A 22,511-nucleotide genomic window follows, 5' to 3' on the forward strand; every position below is an offset into this window, starting at 1 on the left:
TCTCAGAGCAGCTGAGGTGAGGAAAACACTGTGTTAACACTTAAAGGTCCTTTAACCTCTTTTAGATGTGTTTTTTTTTTTAATGAAAAAAATTTTTTATTGAAGTATAGTTGGTTTATAGTGTTGTGTTAGTATCTGGTACACAGTAAAGTGATTTAGTTATATGTATATTTTTCAGATTTTTTTCCATTATAGTTTGTTACAAGATATTGAATATAGTTCCCTGTGCTAAAGAGTAGGATCTTGTTGTTTACCTATTTTATATATAGTAGTGTGTATCTGCTAATCCCAAACTCCTAATTTATCCCTCTCCCGCTTTCCCCTTTGGTAACCGTAAGTGTGTTTTCTGTGTCTTTGACTCTATTTTTGTTAGTTTGTATCATTGTTTTAGATTCCACATATAAGTGATATCATATTTGCCTTTTTCTGACTTACTTCACTTAGTATGATAATCTGTAGGTACATCCATGTTGCTGCAAATGGCATTTCATTCTTTTTTATGGCTGTGTGATATTCCATTCTATATATGATATATTCTATTTTATATATACACACACACACACAAACACATAGATGTACTTTGTTTTATTGAGGCACAGTCAGTTTACAATGTTGTGTCAATTTCTGGTGTACAGCACAATGCTTCAGTCATACATGATTGTACATATATTCATTTTCATATTCTTTTTCACTGTAAGCTACTACAAGATATTGAATATAGTTCCCTGTGCTATACAGTATAAACTTGTTTATTTTATATATACCAGTCAGTATCTGCAAATCTCGAACTCCCAGTTTATCCCTTTCCATCCCTGTCCCTGCTGGCAACCACAAGTCAGTATTCTATGTCTGTAAGTCTGTTTCTCTTTTATATAAAATTTCATTTGTCTTTTATTTTTAGATTCCACATATGAGTGATACCATATGGTATTTTTCTTTCTCTTTCTGGCTTACTTAGAATGACGATCTCTAGGTCCATCCATGTTGCTGCAAATGGCATTATGTTCTTCTTTTTTATGGCTGAGTAGTATTCCGTTGTATGAATATACCACAACTTCTTTATCCAGTCATCTGTTGATGGACATTTAGGTTGCTTCCATGTCTTGGCTATTGTAAATAGCGCTGCTATGAACATTGGGGTGCATGTATCTTTTCGAATTAGAGTTCCCTTCAGATATATACTTAGAAGTTGGTGATTCTATTTAAAAAATCTTACTTTTGAACTTCTCTCCCATACTCATCAGGAAGTCATGGTTAATAAGCTGATGCAAAGCAGGTCATGTTAATTAGGTATCTTAAAGAGTTGGTCACTTGTAATAAGCGCACTTCTGTTAGTGGATGAGTGCTGCTATCAGAGCATTTGGAAATTGAAGGCTGCTCGTATCAAAAGCAATAGAAAAGGAAAAATCTTTCATGTAGAAATATTTCAGTGGGAAGGACTCATGAAAGTATATGCATTACCATAGATTTGAAATGACTTACTAAAAAGTAAAAACAATTCTAAGATTTATAAATTAAGTCTCTATGGTAAAATTATTTCTTTGAGGTTCATATTTTCCGATATACTATAGGTTAATTATTACCAGTTTCCAAGAAATTTTACGTCGGATTTAAAATAACATCCTAACAAGTGAATCACATTGAGTAACACTGAGAAGCATGAGAGTCTGTGCTGTCTGTCAGGGGGGCGGCAGCAGTGTGCTCATAATCTGATTCCTTAACAGCTCCAGCCAGTCCCAGTCATCCTACATCATCCGGAACCCACAGCAGAGGCGCATCAGCCAGTCGCAGCCTGTTCGGGGCAGAGATGAAGAACAGGATGACATTGTTTCAGCAGATGTGGAAGAGGTGGTTTTAATTGTTATAACTGTGGTAGATGAGAGGCTTGTATTTAAGAAGGAAGGGGAAAGTAGTCACTAGAAGTTTTATTACTAGTGGCTTACTACTATTACATGTATATGTGTCCAGCGTGTAAGACTTTGGTTACATGTTTTCATTTATGGTTATACATCTTAAAATATTTTAATAATCCTTGATTTGCTCAATAATAAGAAACTGGAAACAAACTTGTTCCACTTGAGGGTTCATGAAAAAGATATTCTCAGTGTTAAAAAAAAGTTTTAGTAGTTTTGTGCAATGTATTTGAAGATAGAGAGGATACTGCATATTAATTAGGTAAACTTTATAATTGCAGAACTTTAAAAAAAACTTAGACTCCCCACACAGTTGTTACACTTCAGGTTTTAAGGTTCTGTGTATGGACCTAATTTTAAACATTGGAGTATGTTTGCATAATTTTTTATAGCAAGTTGATCACTAGTAAATGAAAATTCTAATTGCTGTTGAGGAATACTGGTAGAGATGTGGGTTTATTATGTATCTTGATTGTCTACAAATAAGATCTGGATTTAGGTTGAGGTGGTGGAGGGTGTGGCTGGAGAAGAGGATCATCATGACGAACAGGAGGAACATGGGGAAGAAAATGCTGAAGCAGAGGGACAACATGATGAGCATGATGAGGACGGTATGCAGGTTATTTGAGAAATTATTCAGTATGAGTAAATATGGTCCCTTTAAGAGAGATTATTTCAGAGAAAAGCCATATTTGATGTTTAGTGAAATGTTCAACATATTTTGTTTTCTTCTCTCTTTACCTTTTGGTTTATACTTTCTATTTTCTTAAAAGGCTTTTAGAAACTAAAATGATCATAACTACATAACATTTGAAAATTAGAGAACAGGAAAATGACCCATATACTCATAATCCCACCTAGATGTTAACAGTTTGTATTTTTACTTTCCGTCTCCCCCGTACTGTCCCCATCCCATCATGTCTTTGGGGTATTGTATGCGTAAATTTTGTGACTGTTTTTTTCACTTACAATAATCATTTTGGGTTTTTGCTTCATAGTGACCATAACCATTCTTATTAGTGCTGTAGGATAGACTTTTGGGGATCAGCTTTATTGGCGTGTAATTGACATAATAAGCTACACATGTTGACAATTTATAAGTTTATATGTTTTGACATGTGTATATATTTTGAAATACAAAGGATACACATTTTTGACCTCCTTCCCCTCTTGGAATCCCAATATGTAAAACATGAAAATGGAGCAGTGGATGTAACCCAGAGCTTGCCCACTGTCTGAAGTCCTCCTACCTAACATTTTTTACCTGAGGCTGTGCAGGACAGATTTTGAATCACAGTGTCCACTGAGTACAATGATTTACCTAGTCATTCTTCTGCTAAGCAGGCAGTTATGCATTCTCTAGTAGTTATCACTTCTCTGGCACCCCCTCAACCCTCCCCCCAACTCCTCTTAGTTCCCACCCTTATGATATTCTGGCTTATCAGACCCTGTCTTGATCCACAGTGAATTTGTATTTTTTTTCCTTATTATTTAAATATTTTTGCTAGGGAGTGACATGGAGCTGGACTTGCTAGCAGCTGCTGAAACAGAAAGTGACAGTGAAAGTAACCATAGCAACCAAGATAATGCTAGTGGGCGTAGAAGTGTTGTCACTGCAGCAACTGCTGGCTCAGAAGCAGGTATGTTACCTTATCTTAGCAACTTTCTTGCTTATAGTAAGGCTATGTATGTAGAATTGGTTAAACTGCTCAGTAGAATATGCACAAAGGTGGCTAACCCCTTTTATAACTTTATCCCTCTGTAGGTGTTAGTGAAGAAGACAATGATTTCAATGACTTTTGAGTTTTTGGGGGGTTTTTTGTTTTTTGTTTTTGCATATCTGGTTTTTAAATAATGAATTATTTTTAACGTTCATTTGAAAGTATTCTAGTTAAACTGTTTTAATAATGGGTTTTGTGGACTATTGAATACAGTCTAGCATTCTGTTTTATATGTGTATTTGCCTGAATGAGGGGGGGTACACGGTAATTTTAAGTATCAACAAACTCACAATGATTTTGGTTTTAAAAATGAAAAATTTAGGTGCAAGCAGTGTTCCTGCCTTCTTTTCTGAAGACGATTCGCAATCAAATGACTCAAGTGATTCTGACAGCAGCAGTAGTCAGAGTGATGACATAGAACAGGAGACCTTTATGCTTGATGAGCCATTAGAGAGAACCACAAATAGCTCCCATGCCAACGGTGCTGCCCAAGCTCCCCGTTCCATGCAGTGGGCTGTCCGCAACACCCAGCATCAGCGGGCAGCTAGCACAGCCCCTTCCAGTACATCCACGCCAGCAGGCAAGTCTGAAAACTTGGTAATCCTAAGTGTGCTTAGATGGGTTTAAAAATTAGGCATATTCTTCTAGAGAACAAATTAAGTGGTTTCATAATAGTTCTTCATTGTTTTGCTGAGTTCAAATAGAAAAATTATTTGCATATGCTTATAGCGGTGTTTCTCAGTCTCTGTACCATTGCTACCTTGGGCTGAATAATTCTTTGTGACCCTGCACTGTAGGATGTTTAGCAGTATCCTTGACCTTTACCCACTAGATGCCAGTAGTACCCCCCACCAGTTGTGACAACCAAAAATGTCTGCAGACATTGCCAGTGTCCCCTTTTGGGGATACAGTGGCAAAACTGCCTCTGGTTGAGAACATAGTAATTTTTGTCCCCTTTATCATTCCCCTCCCTAAATTAGTGTGGTTTGAGAAAATGCTCATTTACCATATTTGCTAATGTAATTGATCTTTTAGCTTATTTAAATATATACAGTGTTACAGAAACACAGTTAGCGACTGACATTAGTTTATTGTGGTTGTCCTTCTTTTCCTTACAGCAAGTTCAGCGGGGTTGATTTACATTGATCCTTCAAACTTACGCCGGAGTGGTACCATCAGCACGAGTGCTGCCGCTGCAGCAGCTGCTTTGGAAGCTAGCAATGCCAGCAGCTACTTAACATCTGCAAGCAGTTTAGCCAGGGCTTATAGCATTGTCATCAGGCAAATCTCGGACTTGATGGGCCTTATTCCTAAGTATAATCACCTAGTATACTCTCAGATTCCAGCAGCTGTGAAACTGACTTACCAAGATGCAGTAAACTTACAGGTATGAACCATTGAAAAGTTACCCATTCAAATATATTTTTTGGCTGTCTGTCATGAGAATTCCAGTATGATGGGAAATAATGTTAGGAGTTAAATGTTTGTATCATACTACTCTATCAAATTTGACTTTATCTGGATAGTTTTAACTATTTTAGTTTGGTCTTCGTAGAACTATGTAGAAGAAAAGCTTATTCCCACTTGGAACTGGATGGTCAGTATTATGGATTCTACTGAAGCTCAATTACGTTATGGTTCTGCATTAGCATCTGCTGGTGATCCGGGACATCCAAATCATCCTCTTCATGCTTCTCAGAATTCAGCTCGAAGGGAAAGGATGACTGCACGAGAAGAGGCTAGTTTACGAACCCTTGAAGGCAGACGGTATGAAATTCTTTGTATATGCTTATTTGTTTAGACAGAACCCTTATATCCTAGAAATTTAGAGCTTTTTGATTTCTATTACATAAGACCTCATTCTGTTATAAAGGAGGAAATAAGTGCCTTTCATCATTACTTCTTTTAAATTGTGTCGTTGAAGCAAAATAAGTTATAATCCAAGCTGTTTTTTAAAAATTCATTCATACTGTAGGAATCTGACACTAAATACTTTCCATTTTTGAAGTAGTTGGTCTACATCCTTGTCTCATCCTCGGAAGGCATATATTCATTGAAAGACTTATTTTGACTATGATTGAATATGAATGTACTTTGTGCTTGGGAAGAGGAAAGTCTGTGTAATTACCCAGGCTGCTCTTTTCGTTTCTCAAATCAAACTTCTTTTTCTACCTCCCCCAGCCTATTGAATCAGAATTGACGTGTTTCTTTATGTATTTGTTTTGTTCTATTCAATTATAAGATGACCTTTTTCAGAACTAGAAATTAACCCAAACATTGAACGCTAGACTAGTGGCAGTGCTGTATAGTGAGTGTCCCATACCAAAAGGCAAAGTTCTAGGATTTGGTTCTAGCGTTGCCTCAGGCTAAACCACCTTACTGCTTTGAGTGGATCGTAAATGGGGGAAAGACAAGGGTCCAGGAGGCTGCTTTGGAAATTTAACAAGACTACAGTTGGAGTTCAGAAGAGAAATAACAGTTACTAAAGTAGGTCAGTGAAGGCCAGTGATGAGGAGAGAGAAGCATTGAAATCATACAAACAGATTTTAGGACCTTGTTGGGGGATGGAGCAGGAGGAGGCAGAATTTACATTTAGATTTTGATTCTGAATAACTAGTAAGAAAATTAAGAGAAAAATCTAGAGGAGTGGAGTAGACATACTTGCTTTTGAACATGTTGAGAACTGGGAGAGAATTTAGTGGAAGTGTCTAGTATGCAAAATTGAATGCTTGGCAGAGAGATCTGAATTAGAGTAAAGATTTGAGAGGCAGCAGCTTTCCCGTCCTTCGAAGCCTGCTTCACCAATAAGCATAAGCCTTGTCTTCATTAGGCTAGTCACTACCCCAAAGAAGATGGATTTTTAATAGAACTTAATTGGTGATAGGGTTCCCCTTTTTCTCTTGCTCTTACTCTAATATAATAGCTTTATTGAGATGTAGTTCATATACCATATAGTTCACCCATTTAAAGTATACAGTTCTGTGGTTTTGAGAATATTCAGAGCTGTGCAACCATCATCACAATTCATATTGGAATACTATATTCATTTCCACAAGAAACCCGATACCCATTTGGAGTCACCTCCCATTTTCCCCTGCTTTCTAACCCTAAGCCACCACACTGATCTACTCTCTGTCTCTATGGATTTGCCTCCTGTGGGCATTTCATATAGATGGACTCGTGGTCTTTCATGCCTGGTTTCTTTTACCTGGCATAATAGTTTTAAGGTTTACCCTTGTTTAGCATGTATCAATACATTATTTCCATTGTATGGATATGCCACATTTTGTTTTTCCATTCATAAGTTGACAGACATTTGGGTTGTTTATACCTTTTGACTATTATGAATAATGCTGCTATGAACATTTGTGTACAGGTTTTTGTGTAGATACGTCTTCTCAGTTATCTTGGGTATATACCTAGTTGTGGAATTGCTAGAATATATGGTAATTTTCTTTGTTTAACCTTTTGAGGAACTGCCAGACTATTTTCTAGAGTGACTGCACCATTTTTACATTCCCAGTAGCAGTGTATAAGGGTTCCAGTTTCTCTACATCCTTGTCAACACTTGTTAGTATCTGTCTTTTGGATTATAGGCATCCTAGCAGGTGTGAAGTGGGATCTCATTGTGGTTTTGATTTATGTTTCCCTAATGGCTAATAATGTTGAGCATCTTTTTCGTGTGCTTATTGGCCATTTGTGTTTCTTTGAAGAAATATCTATTTAGAAGCTTTGTCCATTTTTAATTGGCTTGTCTTTTTACTATTGAATTGTATGAGTTCTTTTCTGTATTCTGGATACAAGTTCCTTAACAGATATGATTTGCAGAAATTATGTCCCATTCTGTGGGTTGTCTTTTCAGTTTCTTGAAGGTGTCTTTGAAGGACATACGTTTTTTAATTTAGATAAAGTCCAGTGCTATATCTTTTTTTTTTTTTTTTTTTTTTTTTTTGCTTTTGGCGTCATTTTAGGCAGTGGTTCTCAAAGTGTAGTTCCCAAAATAGCTGCATCAAGATCATCTAAGAGCTTGTTAGAAATACAAATGGTGGGTCCAACTACATGTTTCAACAAGCTCTCCAGGTGATTTTGATGGACGGACACTGAAGTTTTAGAATCGTTGTCTTTAGGGAAGGAGTACCTTCTGCCATTCCAAAGGACATTTGAATTTCTTCCCTTTATAAATGTACAGTACTGTAAATCATACACAATGGTTATATTTCTAAAGCAGAGCCCAGGCTTAATGAATTTTTATTTATGGATAGTCTCAGTTTCTAATTTTGCATATTTATAAAATTGGTAAATTTCACATTTGTGTTCTTTTTGTAAACATTTTCATATCTTTTCACTCCTACAGACGTGCCACATTGCTTAGTGCCCGACAAGGAATGATGTCTGCTCGAGGGGACTTCCTAAATTATGCCCTGTCTTTAATGAGGTCTCATAATGATGAGCATTCCGATGTTCTTCCAGTTTTGGATGTTTGCTCACTGAAGCATGTGGCATATGTTTTTCAAGCCCTTATATATTGGATTAAAGCAATGAATCAGCAGACAACCTTGGATACACCTCAACTGGAACGCAAAAGGTATCCGTACTTGCCATGAGATTGATTTAAGAAGTACTTGCTCAGTAGGGTCTCCATTAGTACCTCAGTACATTTTCTGATTTTTGGAGAAGGAGAACAACATTCCAAAAGAGAAATAGTGGGAAGGTGGGCTTGAGTCTGTCCAGCCTTTCTCCATAACTACTCCTAACTTAATACATGAAACCTAAGAATCCATTTAATCTTTATGGTTGAGATAGTTTATCCTGATTGTTTATCGTACTCACTATTTCTTGGTATGATTAGCCTTTTGCTTCTTTTGAGCCTGTTTAGGAATTGTAGTACATTTGGCTGATGAATCCACCATTCCCAAAGTCTAAACTTGACACAGTGTTTCAAATTGGCTAGATCCTAAACAGACCTTTTAAGTACGTTTTGCTTATAGTTCCCACCACCTTTGCTCCTGTTCATATAGCATGAGTACTTCATGTAAAATGACTCACTTGTCTTTTTAAAGGACACGAGAACTCTTGGAACTGGGTATTGATAATGAAGATTCAGAACATGAAAATGATGATGACACCAATCAAAGTTAGTGTACAGAAAATCTGCTAATCTACTTCAAGAAATGGCTGCCTCAGTATTTCCCCTTCAAGCTTTTTAACTTCATTGTTTTCTGTCTGGGTGGGGATTTCTCTTTTCTTCTCTATGTCCCATTTCTTACACTTTCTGTCCATTTTTCCTTTTACATCCTTGCATTAGTTACTTCATAAATAAGGATGAATTATAGAAATACTATGAACTTTTCAGTAGTTGATTTTTTTTTTCTATTTTTATTTTGTATCCCTCCTTTGCATTTCTTAGTGTTAATGTTTACCTTTTCTCTTAAGTGTGTAGGTGTTACGTATGTTTAGATAAAGCCAGAACCTTTGTTAATATTGATGTAAGATTTATTCAAGAAAATGGAAAATACCAATTATAACTTCCAAATTTTATCAAAACTCAGCAGTTAATGCAATAAAAAAAGGAAATACTCCAAACTCAAGAAATTTTGGGATCTTCTCCACTCTTTTTTTGTAGTTTTCAGATACTATTTCAAGTAGAATTAAAATATTTTTATAGTGGGGTCAAATAGTCCACTTGCCTGTTCCTTATTATCAGCTAGTACTTTTATTCACCTCTGGGAAAGACAACTGACTTAACTACCCTTTCTTGTGAACCCAGCCATAGCTCACTATTTTCACAGCAAGCTGTAAAGCACTGCCAAAAGTTTTATTCTGTTAAAGGGGTTGGTGTTGCTGTGCTGTTTGCCTGTTGGGACGCATGAGTTGCTTAGACATTTCTCTGTTTATCTTCTTATAAAGGAAACAATTTATAAGTAAACAAGTGCTCAAATTTCAGCTACTTACCATCTCCTCCTTTTGGAGTCATTAGTAAGCCAGGTCCTAAATATGCTCAGGAAACTGACTGTGTTCTGGTCTGAATCTCTAGAGTGAAGAAGAGGTGGATGTGGATAACATCTGTCCAAAACAAAATAGAATAGTATTTGTTACTGCTAATTTTTTTTTGCAAGTTTTTATTATGTTAAAATACACATAAATAAACTTTATCATTTTAACCACTTTAAAGTAGTATTTTAAGTTGTCATTTTAAAATATTACCAAAAGTTTGGACTGTTGATTTTGAGTGGCATTAAAATTTTATAGAGATAAAAGGAATTTTGGATTGAGCAGATGAAGATTCTTTTACCCTTCCCCAATAATTATTTTTTCTAAGAAAACATCTCTCTTTTTGTTTAGGTGCTACTTTGAATGATAAGGATGATGACTCTCTTCCTGCAGAAACTGGCCAAAACCATCCATTTTTCCGACGCTCAGACTCAATGACATTTCTTGGGTGTATACCCCCAAATCCATTTGAAGTGCCTCTGGCTGAAGCCATCCCTTTGGCTGATCAGCCACATCTGTTGCAGGTGATTTAAATAAACTAGTCTTGAGGTTTCTTTTTGGTTGACTTTACTTTTTTAAAGTGTTGAATGTAACTGTAATATTTCTGTTACAATTCCAGCCAAATGCTAGAAAGGAGGATCTTTTTGGCCGTCCAAGTCAGGGTCTTTATTCTTCATCTGCCAGTAGTGGGAAATGCTTCATGGAGGTTACAGTGGACAGAAACTGCCTTGAGGTAAGATAGTGAAAAACTGAACACTTAACACCAGCATCCAGAATTTTGGAAATGCATTAATTCAGAATATTGTATTTCCCCAAATAATGGAAGTAGCAGGAATTCTTATGACATAATTAAAGGAATTAGTCTGTGATGTCATTAGTCTGCTTTGAGACTAACTTGCTGTATGTCAGGTTACTTCACCTATAAAATGGCAGTTTCATGATATGCTTTGCTTGTTTCAGTTAACTATTGTAATGCAGAAAGTTTAAATTTATAAATATATAACTTTTCTTTTTTAGTCTAGAATGTGAATAAATAAAGTAATATTAATAATGATACCTAACATTTGTTGAATAAAATTCTGTCTCCTGGGCAGTCTCAATTACTCTTTATAACCATGTTGGGTAGAAAACATTGTTGTCCTGATTTCATGGGTAAGGCTTGGAGAGATTATATAAATTTCATGTGAGAATGTCTATTATTAGACAGCTAGTTAAGTGACAGATCTAGTTTTAGGTAAAAGTCTGATTTGAGAGCCTAAAAGAATACTGTACTGTTTCTACAATGAAGAAGTAATACTACATTTAAGAACAGACATGGGAGACACTGTATTCAACTACAATAGAATTTTCTTTATTACCTAAATGATAAAAGAGAATCTTGTGTACATAAGTCACTTAAGTAACCACAGATACTATAAAGATACCTTTAAAAGTTCTCTGAGGCTGCTGTGGTAAATGCACTGGAATTGATTCTAGGGGAATCAGACAGACAAAAAATAGGTTGCATCTTTGTAATTGAAGTGCCAGAAAGGAATTATTTAACTTCCATGTGATTTCTGTGGACTAAGTTGAAAAGGAAGTCTATTCAGTTTATTTTTTTAATATCTGACTTTTAAATGTAAAAATTCATAGGTTCTTCCAACTAAAATGTCTTATGCTGCCAATTTGAAAAATGTAATGAACATGCAAAATCGACAGAAAAAGGAAGGGGAGGAACAGAATGTGGTACCAGAAGAAGCTGAGAGTTCAAAACCAGGGCCATCTGCTCATGATCTCGCTGCACAGTTGAAAAGCAGTTTACTAGCAGAAATAGGACTGACTGAAAGTGAAGGACCACCTCTTACATCTTTCAGGTACTTGCTAAGTGAAGACAGTTTTTCCTTTCCATTCCTTTATGGCTGCTATAATTTTTGTAAGAATTTTTATTTAGAAAATTTATAATTTACTTTGTATTTCATTTGTATATGACTAATAGAATGAAATGCTATTATTTGTGTTTTCCTAGTTTATAATCAGATATTTAAATATTAAATTAGATGGGGATTTTTTTTGCTGTTGTTAGATTAGATTTGGGGGGTTTTTTGTGACTATTTTGTCATTGACATTCTGATTTTCTCCTCACTTTATCGAGGAAATTCTGACTGTTTTTAACGTTCAGTACTGAGTTAAAGTATATATCCATGTCAAACTGCCAGTTACACATTTGTTACCAGCAGCTTAGCTAAGGGGGCAGGGGGAAACATGGGAATAAAAGAGCTTTCTAGATTTATGACTTTCACACTCGCTTGGGCCTGCTCCTTTGTCAAGTTCCCATTCAGTCATTCTGTTGCAAGAGGTAGGTTCTTTGCTTTCCCAATAAAAATTTGCTAGTGTATACTGTGGTTCAGTATGGCTAATCACCTAATGAATTATTGAGTATCTGCTTTATGCTCCATGGTTTTTGGTCGTTTTTGGTTTTTTTGTTTGTTTGTTTTTTGCTTAAGAAGAGTTAAGCTAGTTTAAGAAACTAAATGTATCTTGTCTAACAACCATAAAAAGCGAGGAATAGTTGTGGACTGGGATGGCCCAAGCTTCCTAGAGACAACATGGTCTGAGCTGAGATGATTAGAATGTGTAGACACAGATAGATTGAAGGAGAGAAGAATTAGTGGTAGAGGGACAAGCTGTTTATTCTTTCTGGCTAGTGGTAAAATAAAGGAGGGGATAAAGTAGAATATTGCCTTTGGTGATGGAAAGGAAGCCATGGATAGGAAGAGAAACTCACAAAGGACTTCATCACTCTGGAGGAACTAGGGGAAGAACAAATTTAAATTTCTTTCGAAAACAAGTGGTACTACTGAAGGAACTCAGGGTGCAGTGTCATGGTAGTGAAGAGGCCATACTCAGCTTCACCAGGTTGAGTTTGAGTTGAGTATAATTGAAGTTGATATATTTAACACAATGGAATTCTGGTCCAGTGTGAAAGTTTTGAGGAGGTAAAATGAAACATGACAACAGAGGCAGCATCCTGGGGATGAATCCTTATGTAAAGGACAGAAGGAATAATGGAGTAAAAATGGGAAGTTCTGCAAGGAATGAGTCTCTGTAGAAAAGTTCTGCATTAGAGAGGTGTGGTTCTGAAGTACTTAAGAGAACAGAATATTAAAAGACCAGGTAAGTTACTGTTATTGACCAAAACCCAGGAAATTATTAGCATTGGCTAAATTGCTTCCCTTTCTCCCCTTAAACTTCTTACAGGCCACAGTGTAGCTTCATGGGAATGGTCATTTCCCATGACATGCTGCTAGGACGCTGGCGCCTTTCTTTGGAACTGTTCGGCAGGGTTTTCATGGAGGATGTTGGAGCAGAACCTGGATCAGTATGTATTTTGAGAACTTTACATTCTGTTCTGCCTGATAAGAACATATTTCAGAGAATAATTCTGTCATGCATTTTTTTTTAAAGATCCTAACTGAATTGGGTGGTTTTGAGGTAAAAGAATCAAAATTCCGTAGAGAAATGGAAAAACTGAGAAATCAGCAGTCAAGAGATTTATCACTAGAGGTAAAGGTATTTAGATTTTCTTATACTATACATATAGTATGCCATTTATATAAAGTTTAAAAACCAAAAAATAACTATTTTATTTAGGGGTACATACTGTGTAATTAAAATTTTAAAGGAAATAAACGGTAATCACCAAATTTAGAGTAGTGGCTATCTCTGGCAGTTGGCTTCCTAACATCCTATAATGATGAGCAATGGGTTTGTTTAAGTATCATGAACACACGGATTTAAACTTTTGATACGCTTCATTCCACTGATACTCAAATTGTCTTTGGCTAGTGGGAGTCCTGGGTCTTTGGCTTATGAGTCCTTTTGATATGACTCCAATAATCTTTGATAACTTCCTTACTTTTTGGTACGTCTCATTTTGTGTATTTTCTGTCACAGACCTTAAATCAGCCATTTCTTCAAGAAGCCCTGGTTTCCTTTAGCAGAAAACTGAATTTTGAGATTATAATCTGGGTTCTAGGTTGCTCACTGCCTATTGGGTTGGTCATTGTCTCTAGGCCTTTTAGTGGAAAGAACTAGGAAATGCCCCTTTAAAAAAAGAAAATTCTGTCATGAGTTCATACTGATACTCCTGACTCAAAATGATTTAGGACCACAAAATTGTTTTATTTTCACCTTTTAGTCTTTATTGTCTTTCTTCTGAACTGAATAATATCCAGCTTCCCAGCAACACTGATAAGATCACTCATTTGCTTCTGTCCCACAGCATGCACACAGCAGCCTTAGAGTCCCAGCATCAACACTACTGTCAACAAAATGACTGAAGATAGCTTAGATTCATTTGCAGTTTTTTGTTATTAGAGCATATCCAGTTGGAGATGTAGAGTCAGATTACATTGTTTTAAAGTTACTTGAAATAATTCCTCTAAGTGAGATTTTGCTTTCTCATCTCCACATAATTAGGGCCTTTTGTTTCATTTTGCTTTTGTTTTTTCAGGGATTGCTCACCCCCTTTAAAATTTTGTTTCATAATTAATGTAAAATATCCACAGTGTTGCAAGGTCAACTCTGTATAGAAGAAAGTTGTATTCAGAGAAATCTAGTTTCCATTCCTGTCTCTTTTACTGTGTGTACCCCCTGCCTCCTTTCAAGTTTTCTATTTTTAGCTTATTTTCCTCCCCTCTTTCAAAAAAATACAATCATGTGTGTTCATTCATTACCTCTCTCCCTGACACTTAGCGTGCTATTACACATTTTACTACATCTTGTTTTTCCCAGTTACCAGTATCTCCCAGAGAGAAAGCCATGGTTATATATAGAGGTATTCTGCCGCCTTTTTTCCAGCTGCCTAATTTTAGTACTACATTTTATGGTTGTATCAATTTTTTTGACCAGTTTCCTATTGGTAGACATTTGGATGTGTTTCCACTCTTTTGCTGTTAAAAATAGTGGTGTGATGAATAGCCTCTTGTGTTTCTCTGTTTGGCTAGCATGTCTTTGAGACAGATTCTTAGACATGGAACCCAGACACAAGGTCTGAGGCTATGTGCATATAATTTTGCCGAATATTGCAAATACCTCTACATAATGGTTGTATGTTTTTGCACTTGCAACATCAACATGAGAATTCTTGCTTCTCCAAAGTCTTGCCAGCATTGTCAGATTTTGAGGTTTTTTTCCCACATCTGACAGGCAAGAAATGGCATCTCAGTACAGTTTTCACTTGCATTTCTCTTATTATGAGCAAAGTTAAACATTGTTTCATATAATTCATATATTATGGATATTTTTCTTGGAACTGCTGATATATCTTGACCATTTTTCCTATTACATTGTTTTTTTCTTTTTTTTTTTTTAAGAAACACTAGGTGATATATACACCATTCATAAAGCTTTGTTGGTAACAAAAGGTACAAATATTTTTTCCACTTTGTCATTTTTGTTTTACTTTGCTGTGGTATTTACTTTGCTATGGTCACCAAAGGAATATCCTGTGATTTCTTCTAGGATTTGCTTTTTTTGTTGGTTTTTAAATTTACTCCTTGATCTACTTGTAATTTATCCTATATTCTAAAATTGGATGAATTGCTGTTTTTGAGTAGAGCTCTTAAGAAAGTGTTAGAATTTAGTTAAATTCCATTATCCTGACTTAATGTAGGACATTCTTGTATGACTTAGAATGCTGTTTATGTGGAATATAGACGGTTTTGAGAACCCAGGGCACTGTGTAGCTATTTCAGCTGTCAAGGAAAACCTAAACTTAGACATTCAGATTTTACATAGAAAAATTTCAAGGTGGTTTCCAACACTGAATATACTTCTTGTTGGTGTGTTTTAATAGGTTGATCGAGATCGAGATCTTCTTATTCAGCAGACCATGAGGCAACTTAACAATCACTTTGGTCGAAGATGTGCTACTACACCTATGGCTGTACATAGAGTAAAAGTTACATTTAAGGATGAACCAGGAGAGGGCAGTGGTGTGGCACGAAGTTTTTATACAGCCATTGCACAAGCTTTTTTGTCAAATGAAAAACTGCCTAATCTGGATTGTATCCAAAATGCCAACAAAGGCACTCACACAAGTAAGTACTCTGCAGATAACAGGCACGTACAGATTCTTTCCTTGATCAAAACAATGATAATCATGGTTATGTGTGTTTATAGTGGGAGGACTTTAAAGTATATTTACATTTTTATGCAATTTTATTCTAGATTAATGATTTAATCTTGCTTAAACTATTCTAATTGACAGTTCAGCAGTTTGCTCTTTTACTGCCACATTTATTTTCATAAATGGTTGTGATTGTAATACTGAGTTTATCGTCTCAATTATTACATGTTTTGGGAGTGAGGGGTTTAAGATCTATGGTAGTATAAAAATTCAAAGAGTAAACTACAGTATTTCCCCAATCCCTGTATTTAATTAGTAAGATACTAAAAATGCTGTTATCTAGAGCAGTGCTTTTCAAAGTAAGATTTCCAGAGTTGCTACCCAGTGAGATGGAGCTTGCAACCATATGTAAATTGGCTGTTGCTAACCTCACTGTTTAATTTAGCAAGGCTTTTTTGATAGTAAGATTTTCTATGCTAACATCCTGGTGCAAGCTTTATTTCCTTGAGGATTAGCACTTTGGGATTAGTATTATTACCTAATTTTTAAGATAATAATTAGCATATTTTAAAAATCTGTGAAAACAACAATAGCCTTAAGTAGATGAAACTCGGGATTCATGTCAGGTAGGGGCAGAAGACTGTCAGTTTTGCAGGCGGATGGATATGGTAATTGAGATAGGAGTTACTAACAAAACCCTGTGTTTTACCTAGGCTGTAGGTGTATCTTCCTGGGGTTCTGTAAACTGCCATCATAAAAGATGAATGAGCTCAAAAGAATTGAAGCTGAAAAAATAGGGCGAGTACCTAGTTTCACCATTTGACTTTCTATAGTCCTGTGATAAAAAGAAATCGGCAGATGTGAATGAGGAAACCTGAGAAGTATGACATGTCAAAATAACTTTTCTGCATACTCTTTAGGAAACCATACCTTGGTTTATGTTTAAGGTTTTAAATGTAATAACAGCTGGGTGGCCTATAATGCTTAATGCCAAAAACTAGGAATAGAGAGTATATTTAAATATGACCCTAAACAAGTAAGAAATTTCAGCATTTTTTATGGTGAAACTAAGCCTCAGTTGCAACACATTATTTCACAGCTTTGACATGACAAGGGGGTAAATTCATTAAATAAATACTGAGTGAATATTCTATTCAGGTACGTTCTACAGTCACTCCCAACCCTCAAAACGATGGGGAGAGTGACAGAAAGGCACTAACACGGATACTAAGGAAGATGATCTTCAGCTGTCATGTTCTTACGTTTTTCTTATGTCTTCATATTGACTTTAAAACAGTTGTGTTTACGTTCATCTAAACAAAGTGTGTTTCATAATTTTTTCCAGGTTTAATGCAGAGATTAAGGAACAGAGGAGAGAGGGATCGAGAAAGGGAGAGAGAAAGGGAGATGAGGAGGAGCAGCGGCTTGCGAGCAGGGTCTCGGAGAGACCGGGACAGGTGAGACCATTTTGTATCTTTTATCGAATACCACCTTTTTGGATGAATTGGAGATAGGCCTGTAAAAAAGAATCTCAACTGTGGATTTTTAGAAGATGAAAGTTTTAATAATATATATTTAATATGTATAGTAACTAAAATATCCTAGCCAACTGTTAGTAAAATGTTCTGCTTTAAAAACCCAGGGGCAGTTGAAATTATGTTGGCTTTTTATTTATCCCACTCAAGTTCCTAATTTTTTGAAAATTTTATTAACTTCATATCATGCTTTCCCAGATTTGTTTTAAAATTTTAATTGTGGCAATTATGTTATTTAAACCTTTTAATTTTTCACCTGTTAGAATGGGTGGCATTTTACTTTTGACTAAAATTTCCAGGAATTATGGGTGGGCTCTTGATTTCTGGTATTTTAAGGTCCTATTAGAATCAGATCTGCAAATATACATTTCAGATTTAGATATTTTTCAAGTGACAAAATCTAGATAATCTTTATTTCCCAACCACCATTTTTAAGGCATTGTACCACCCTGGTAACCATAACCGAAGCTACCATTAAGTGCTGGTTTTCCAACTTTGTTGTTGGAACACAGCTACTAGTTGTGTTGTATTTTCATTCTGCAGACAAGAGAAATGAAGTCATAATAGCTTTATTCATGTTTCAGAGATTTTAGAAGACAGCTTTCCATCGACACGAGGCCCTTCAGACCAGCCTCTGAAGGGAATCCTAGTGATGATCCTGATCCTTTGCCGGCACATCGTCAGGCACTCGGAGAGAGACTTTACCCCCGTGTACAAGCCATGCAGCCAGTACGTACGGGGCATTTAGCCACCTCTTAACTGGCTGTGCCCTTTTTGTTTTTTAATTAAGGCTGATATTTTAAAAAGTTGTCCACTACTGGAAGGCCATGTGGTTTAGGACTACAGTAATAAAAAAAAGCTTAGGAAGGAAAGAAGCAACATTTATCAGAGAGTAATTATATATAGTTCGAGGTTTGTCTTTACTACCTATGCCAGGTTGGCATCCTCCCTATAATAAAGTTCCTTGTGTGCTAGAGAATTCACCTGTGCTGTGTATTTATTTGTACCCTATTTGTACAGATTGTTACTTTTTAAAGCCAACTTTGTATCTGTTACCAGGTGGTAGCTAGAACTCACTGTAAATAGTGTACTGTTGATAGGTATCACAGGAAGATTTTATTTTGAATGTTCTGTGAGAGGTTTCTTTAATGTGAACATATAACCTAGTTATGTTTTTGTTTGTCTTTATACATAGCTATATGTTCATGTTATAGCAAAAGAATAATACAACAGAGAAAACCTATTCTATTTCTTTCAGTAAATCCTTCGCCTTAAATATAGGCATCTTTTTCTTTCTCCTTGTTAATAAGCCTGCTAGTGCACAGACTGTTCCCTACCAGAGTTCTCAAGCTTACAGTTTAATAAAGTATTTTATTGGGTCAGGAGTTTTCCTATTTGTTACTCAAGGTTCTTTTTTTTTTTTTTTTAAATAAAAGACTACTAATTTAGACAAGAGGTTTCAGAGAGTAGAGTCAAGTAACATTTGTTCATCATTTACAGGCATTTGCAAGTAAAATCACTGGCATGCTGTTGGAATTATCCCCAGCTCAGCTGCTGCTGCTTCTAGCAAGTGAAGATTCTCTGAGAGCAAGAGTGGACGAAGCCATGGAACTCATTATTGCACATGGACGGTAATGTGTACAGTTGGGAAGACATTTTAGTTTAAAACATCAGCTACTTCATTTTGTAGGATGTGGGTGTCACCATATCTCAGTGTGTATACTAAAAAGTAAAAGACTTTAAGTGGTTTTTTAAGAAATGGCTTAAAATCCATGAGTGAGATAGCCAAGTTTCACATGTATTTGAAGGACAGAATTTTAGCAGCCACTTTAGGTTCTAAAGATCTTTTATGAACCTTATTTAGAAATTACTTACAAGAAGTACATCTATTCTCCACCTGAATACCCCTAATGTCAGAGGCCAGATCTTCAAGGAATTGGGTGTAATCCCCAAGTTCTTCCAAAAACATGAAATTTCTTTTAGGCCTCCTGATATATCTTAAAAGTCATGCAAATTTTTGCTTTATATTGTGTAATATATTTGTTTTAATATAAAACTTTAAAAAAAATCTAACAGTTAATTATCTTTCTTTTCCTCAGGTGACAGGTAGAAGTGACAGTAAGATATGCCATACTTATTCTGTGCCCTTCTATCCTGGGGCTACTCTGATATCCATTTTGAGGCTCTGAAATGTTATTTGAGATGAAAATGTCTGTTTTTTTCCCTACTAGTCATGATTTGACTGAGATAAGATTAGATACAGTCCTAGAGATGGATAAGAGGGTAGCCTTGAAACCAAACAGCCACTTATGTGTTCCACCCATTTACCTTTTACAGAGCCTTTGAATGGTCTAAGCCAGAGACTGTTGCTAGAAGTTTATTTTCTTTGCTGATGTTACCATTTTTCTCCTCTTTTATGTACCGTATCTTTATTCTTCTTCCCTGTTTCTGGCAGCACACTGATACAGCTTAGCCCATTACAGAAAAAGTTGTGAGTTAATGTGCATTTTTGATAAAAAGATTTTTATAAATATATGTAAGTGTTGCTAATTTGTAAGTGTTGCTAATTTGGTAGTATTTTCTATTGAATGCAATAATATATAATATTGACTACTGTCACCTAGCTTCATAGAATGGACAGTGGATTTATTAGTATTCTAGAATAATTAAATACACTGGAGAATTTGATTCCTGTTGTAGTTGCTTTCTGGACATTTTTGTGTTCTTTTATAAGGCTGCCCCTGAGCTTAAGTTTCACTACCCCTGTGAAGACTGCATTTATTTTAAGTCAGGTAGCCTTTATTTAGTTCATTATCTTGGTTCATACATGTAGCATTTTTTCTCTGTATATTATTAACATTTCTGCTCCTAGAACTGCATTAAGACTAGTAAGTATCCTAGGTATTTATTTACTTCACAACTTAAATGCATTTATAAATTCTTATAAGCTTAAATTCATATGGTTTTCTCCACACTAAATGATAGAAATTTCGATTATGTGGAATGCAAAAGATTTTGTTTGCTTTTAGGGAAAATGGAGCTGATAGTATCCTGGATCTTGGATTATTAGACTCCTCAGAAAAGGTACAGGTAAGGGATGTTTTGTACATGTACTAATAATAAGCACTTGGAATTTAAATTGCACAAAAGTGAGGAAAGCCGTATGTTCTTTAAACTATGTCTTGCTTGATTACAGTAGAAGAAAAAGTAAAAATAACTATAAAGGTCTCATATACAGAATCAAGTAACAGGATTGTTTTGGTTAAGGCTCAGTGTAACCCCACTCACTGGCTGCCTCCAATTGAGCACAGCCTGAATTAAGCTTTAATGTAGAGATGTCTTAAATTAATAGCAGAGAAGGAGAGAGGCACTATGGATTCTTGGGCTTGTTCCTCTAGGAAGTAATGAGTACCAAAGATCGAGAGAAAATGTGACATACGGTATAGCAGTGAGGAAGGCTTTTTTAAGTGCATGATGTATTTCATTCATCAGATGAGGCTCTGTAACAGTTCTGAGAACTTCAGTGCAAGCCAGCATATAATCTTATCTCACTAATTACAACTTAAAACTCTGGACAAAATCCCAAAAGGAACTGCTTGAATGTTCTGAAAAGTAAACAGCAGCACACAGAGTAGAGGGAAGTCAAAACTTGAAAAACAACTGGTATGGCATTGTTTCAGGCAGGAGAGTAGAGCTGACCCCTGTTACTCCATCTTACCTGGAAGATAGCAAAGGCTTTAAGAAACAAAATATAGTATAAACCAATGTCCAAGTCCCAGGCTATCCCAAATGGTACATATGCAGGACAGACCCAAACAATATAATTAAAAGGCTTTGAAAACTTAATTTTAGTAGAACCACTGCACACAAAAGGTGACACTTCCAGTCTGAGCCTAACCAGGTTCAGACCAAAGCCAAAAAACATCAACATTTTCCATATAATTTTAACAAGACCCAGGAGTTTCAGTTTAATACTCAATATGTCCAGGATACACTCCAAAGTTATTCAACATAGAAAGTACCATCAGAGACTCACCAGTTGTTTTGGGAAAAGAATCAGTATATGCCAAACTCGAAATGACCCACTTATTGGAATTATCAAAGATTTTATCTCATGTTCTGTGAAATAAAGGTAAACACTGATGAGTGGAAAAGCAGAGGTTCACAACAGAGAAACAGAAACTTTAAAAGAGAATCAAGGGAAATTTTTAGAATTAAAACTACAATGTCTTAAAGAACAAAATTCACTGGATAGGTCAATAGCAGAATGAGGATAACACAGGAAAGTATCATTCAGTTTAAAGATTTATCCATTCTGAATAACAGAAAGAGAAAAAGATGTCAAACAAAGGAACTGTTTCAGAGACCTCTTGGACCGTATCAAAAGGTCAAACATTCATGTCATTGGAGTCCCCAGAAGAGAAGAATGAGATTGCTACAGGAAAATATTTGAAGAAATAATAGATAAAACTTTCCAAATTTGGTACAAGACATAGGTTTACAGATTCAAGAAGGTCAGTGAATCCTAAACAGGATAAACTGAAAGAAAGCTATGTCTAGACACATAATCAAGCTGCCGTAAAACTGATGAAACTAGCAAAGAATAGTGCCTTACACACAGGGAAACAGTGATTTGAAAGGCAGTAGATTTCTCATCAGAAACTGTGAAGGCTAGAAGACAACAGAGCATCATCCTTAAGAACTGTCAGTCCAGAATTCCATATCCAGGGAAAATATATTTGAGGACTTGAGGTGAAAGAAGCTACCAGAGTTTCATTAAGTGATTTTATTCAAATAGAGAAGTTAAAGACTTAACAGGCACCAGGTTTTATACATAACAATTGTGAAAGGATGAATTTGAAAGTTTATTTACATTTAAAGATGAATGTTACTTTACTTACCAGACTTTACTTTTTGAGTGATTTTTAGAGAACCAGTTCATGTTTTGTTGTTAAAAGTCAATCTTGGGGCTTAATCTCTGATATTTTATTATCAGGAAAATCGCAAGCGTCATGGCTCTAGTCGAAGTGTAGTAGATATGGATTTAGATGATACGGATGACGGTGATGACAACGCCCCTTTGTTTTACCAACCTGGAAAAAGAGGATTTTATACTCCAAGGCCGGGCAAAAACACAGAAGCAAGGTTGAACTGTTTCAGAAACATTGGCAGGTAAAATAATAACTCTTATCTTGTATTTGAATTTTAAAAAAATTTCAGTTTATGAGACTTTCTAAAATAT

The 22,511-nt window shown here is 35.7% G+C and overlaps 1 protein-coding gene and 1 long non-coding RNA gene across 10 annotated transcripts in view; one reads left to right on the forward strand and one right to left on the reverse strand.

Annotated features, from left to right (window-relative positions):
- Positions 1-22,511, forward strand: part of UBR5 (ubiquitin protein ligase E3 component n-recognin 5) — a 123,937-nt gene that overhangs the window by 90,659 nt on the left and 10,767 nt on the right. For 5 of the 8 annotated variants that reach the window (XM_032467730.1, XM_032467728.1, XM_032467726.1 and 2 more), the window contains exons 35-53: positions 1,725-1,848; positions 2,413-2,524; positions 3,422-3,553; positions 3,957-4,214; positions 4,753-5,021; positions 5,190-5,401; positions 7,989-8,219; positions 8,695-8,768; positions 9,977-10,149; positions 10,245-10,358; positions 11,258-11,478; positions 12,863-12,983; positions 13,070-13,174; positions 15,462-15,705; positions 17,080-17,191; positions 17,854-17,998; positions 18,770-18,900; positions 20,299-20,359; positions 22,266-22,441. In XM_032467730.1, coding sequence (XP_032323621.1) covers positions 1,725-1,848; positions 2,413-2,524; positions 3,422-3,553; positions 3,957-4,214; positions 4,753-5,021; positions 5,190-5,401; positions 7,989-8,219; positions 8,695-8,768; positions 9,977-10,149; positions 10,245-10,358; positions 11,258-11,478; positions 12,863-12,983; positions 13,070-13,174; positions 15,462-15,705; positions 17,080-17,191; positions 17,854-17,998; positions 18,770-18,900; positions 20,299-20,359; positions 22,266-22,441 — 3,015 coding nt within the window. The remainder of the gene's footprint in view (positions 1-1,724; positions 1,849-2,412; positions 2,525-3,421; positions 3,554-3,956; positions 4,215-4,752; positions 5,022-5,189; positions 5,402-7,988; positions 8,220-8,694; positions 8,769-9,976; positions 10,150-10,244; positions 10,359-11,257; positions 11,479-12,862; positions 12,984-13,069; positions 13,175-15,461; positions 15,706-17,079; positions 17,192-17,853; positions 17,999-18,769; positions 18,901-20,298; positions 20,360-22,265; positions 22,442-22,511) is intronic. The other 3 variants (XM_032467732.1, XM_032467729.1, XM_006192834.3) reach the window with 1 other exon arrangement.
- On the reverse strand, positions 1,104-22,307 carry LOC106730704. Of its 2 annotated transcripts, none has more exons than XR_001367169.2 (4): positions 22,171-22,307; positions 21,306-21,388; positions 9,587-9,697; positions 1,104-1,792 (listed from the first exon to the last, which is right to left on the reverse strand). It is a non-coding gene; the product is annotated as an uncharacterized LOC106730704 (long non-coding RNA). The 2 variants fall into 2 exon arrangements; XR_004315111.1 differs by lacking the exon at positions 1,104-1,792 and adding an exon at positions 5,223-5,358.

This window comes from Camelus ferus, chromosome 25, assembly GCF_009834535.1.
Source record: "Camelus ferus isolate YT-003-E chromosome 25, BCGSAC_Cfer_1.0, whole genome shotgun sequence".
In the NCBI taxonomy this organism is placed as follows: Eukaryota; Metazoa; Chordata; class Mammalia; order Artiodactyla; family Camelidae; genus Camelus; species Camelus ferus.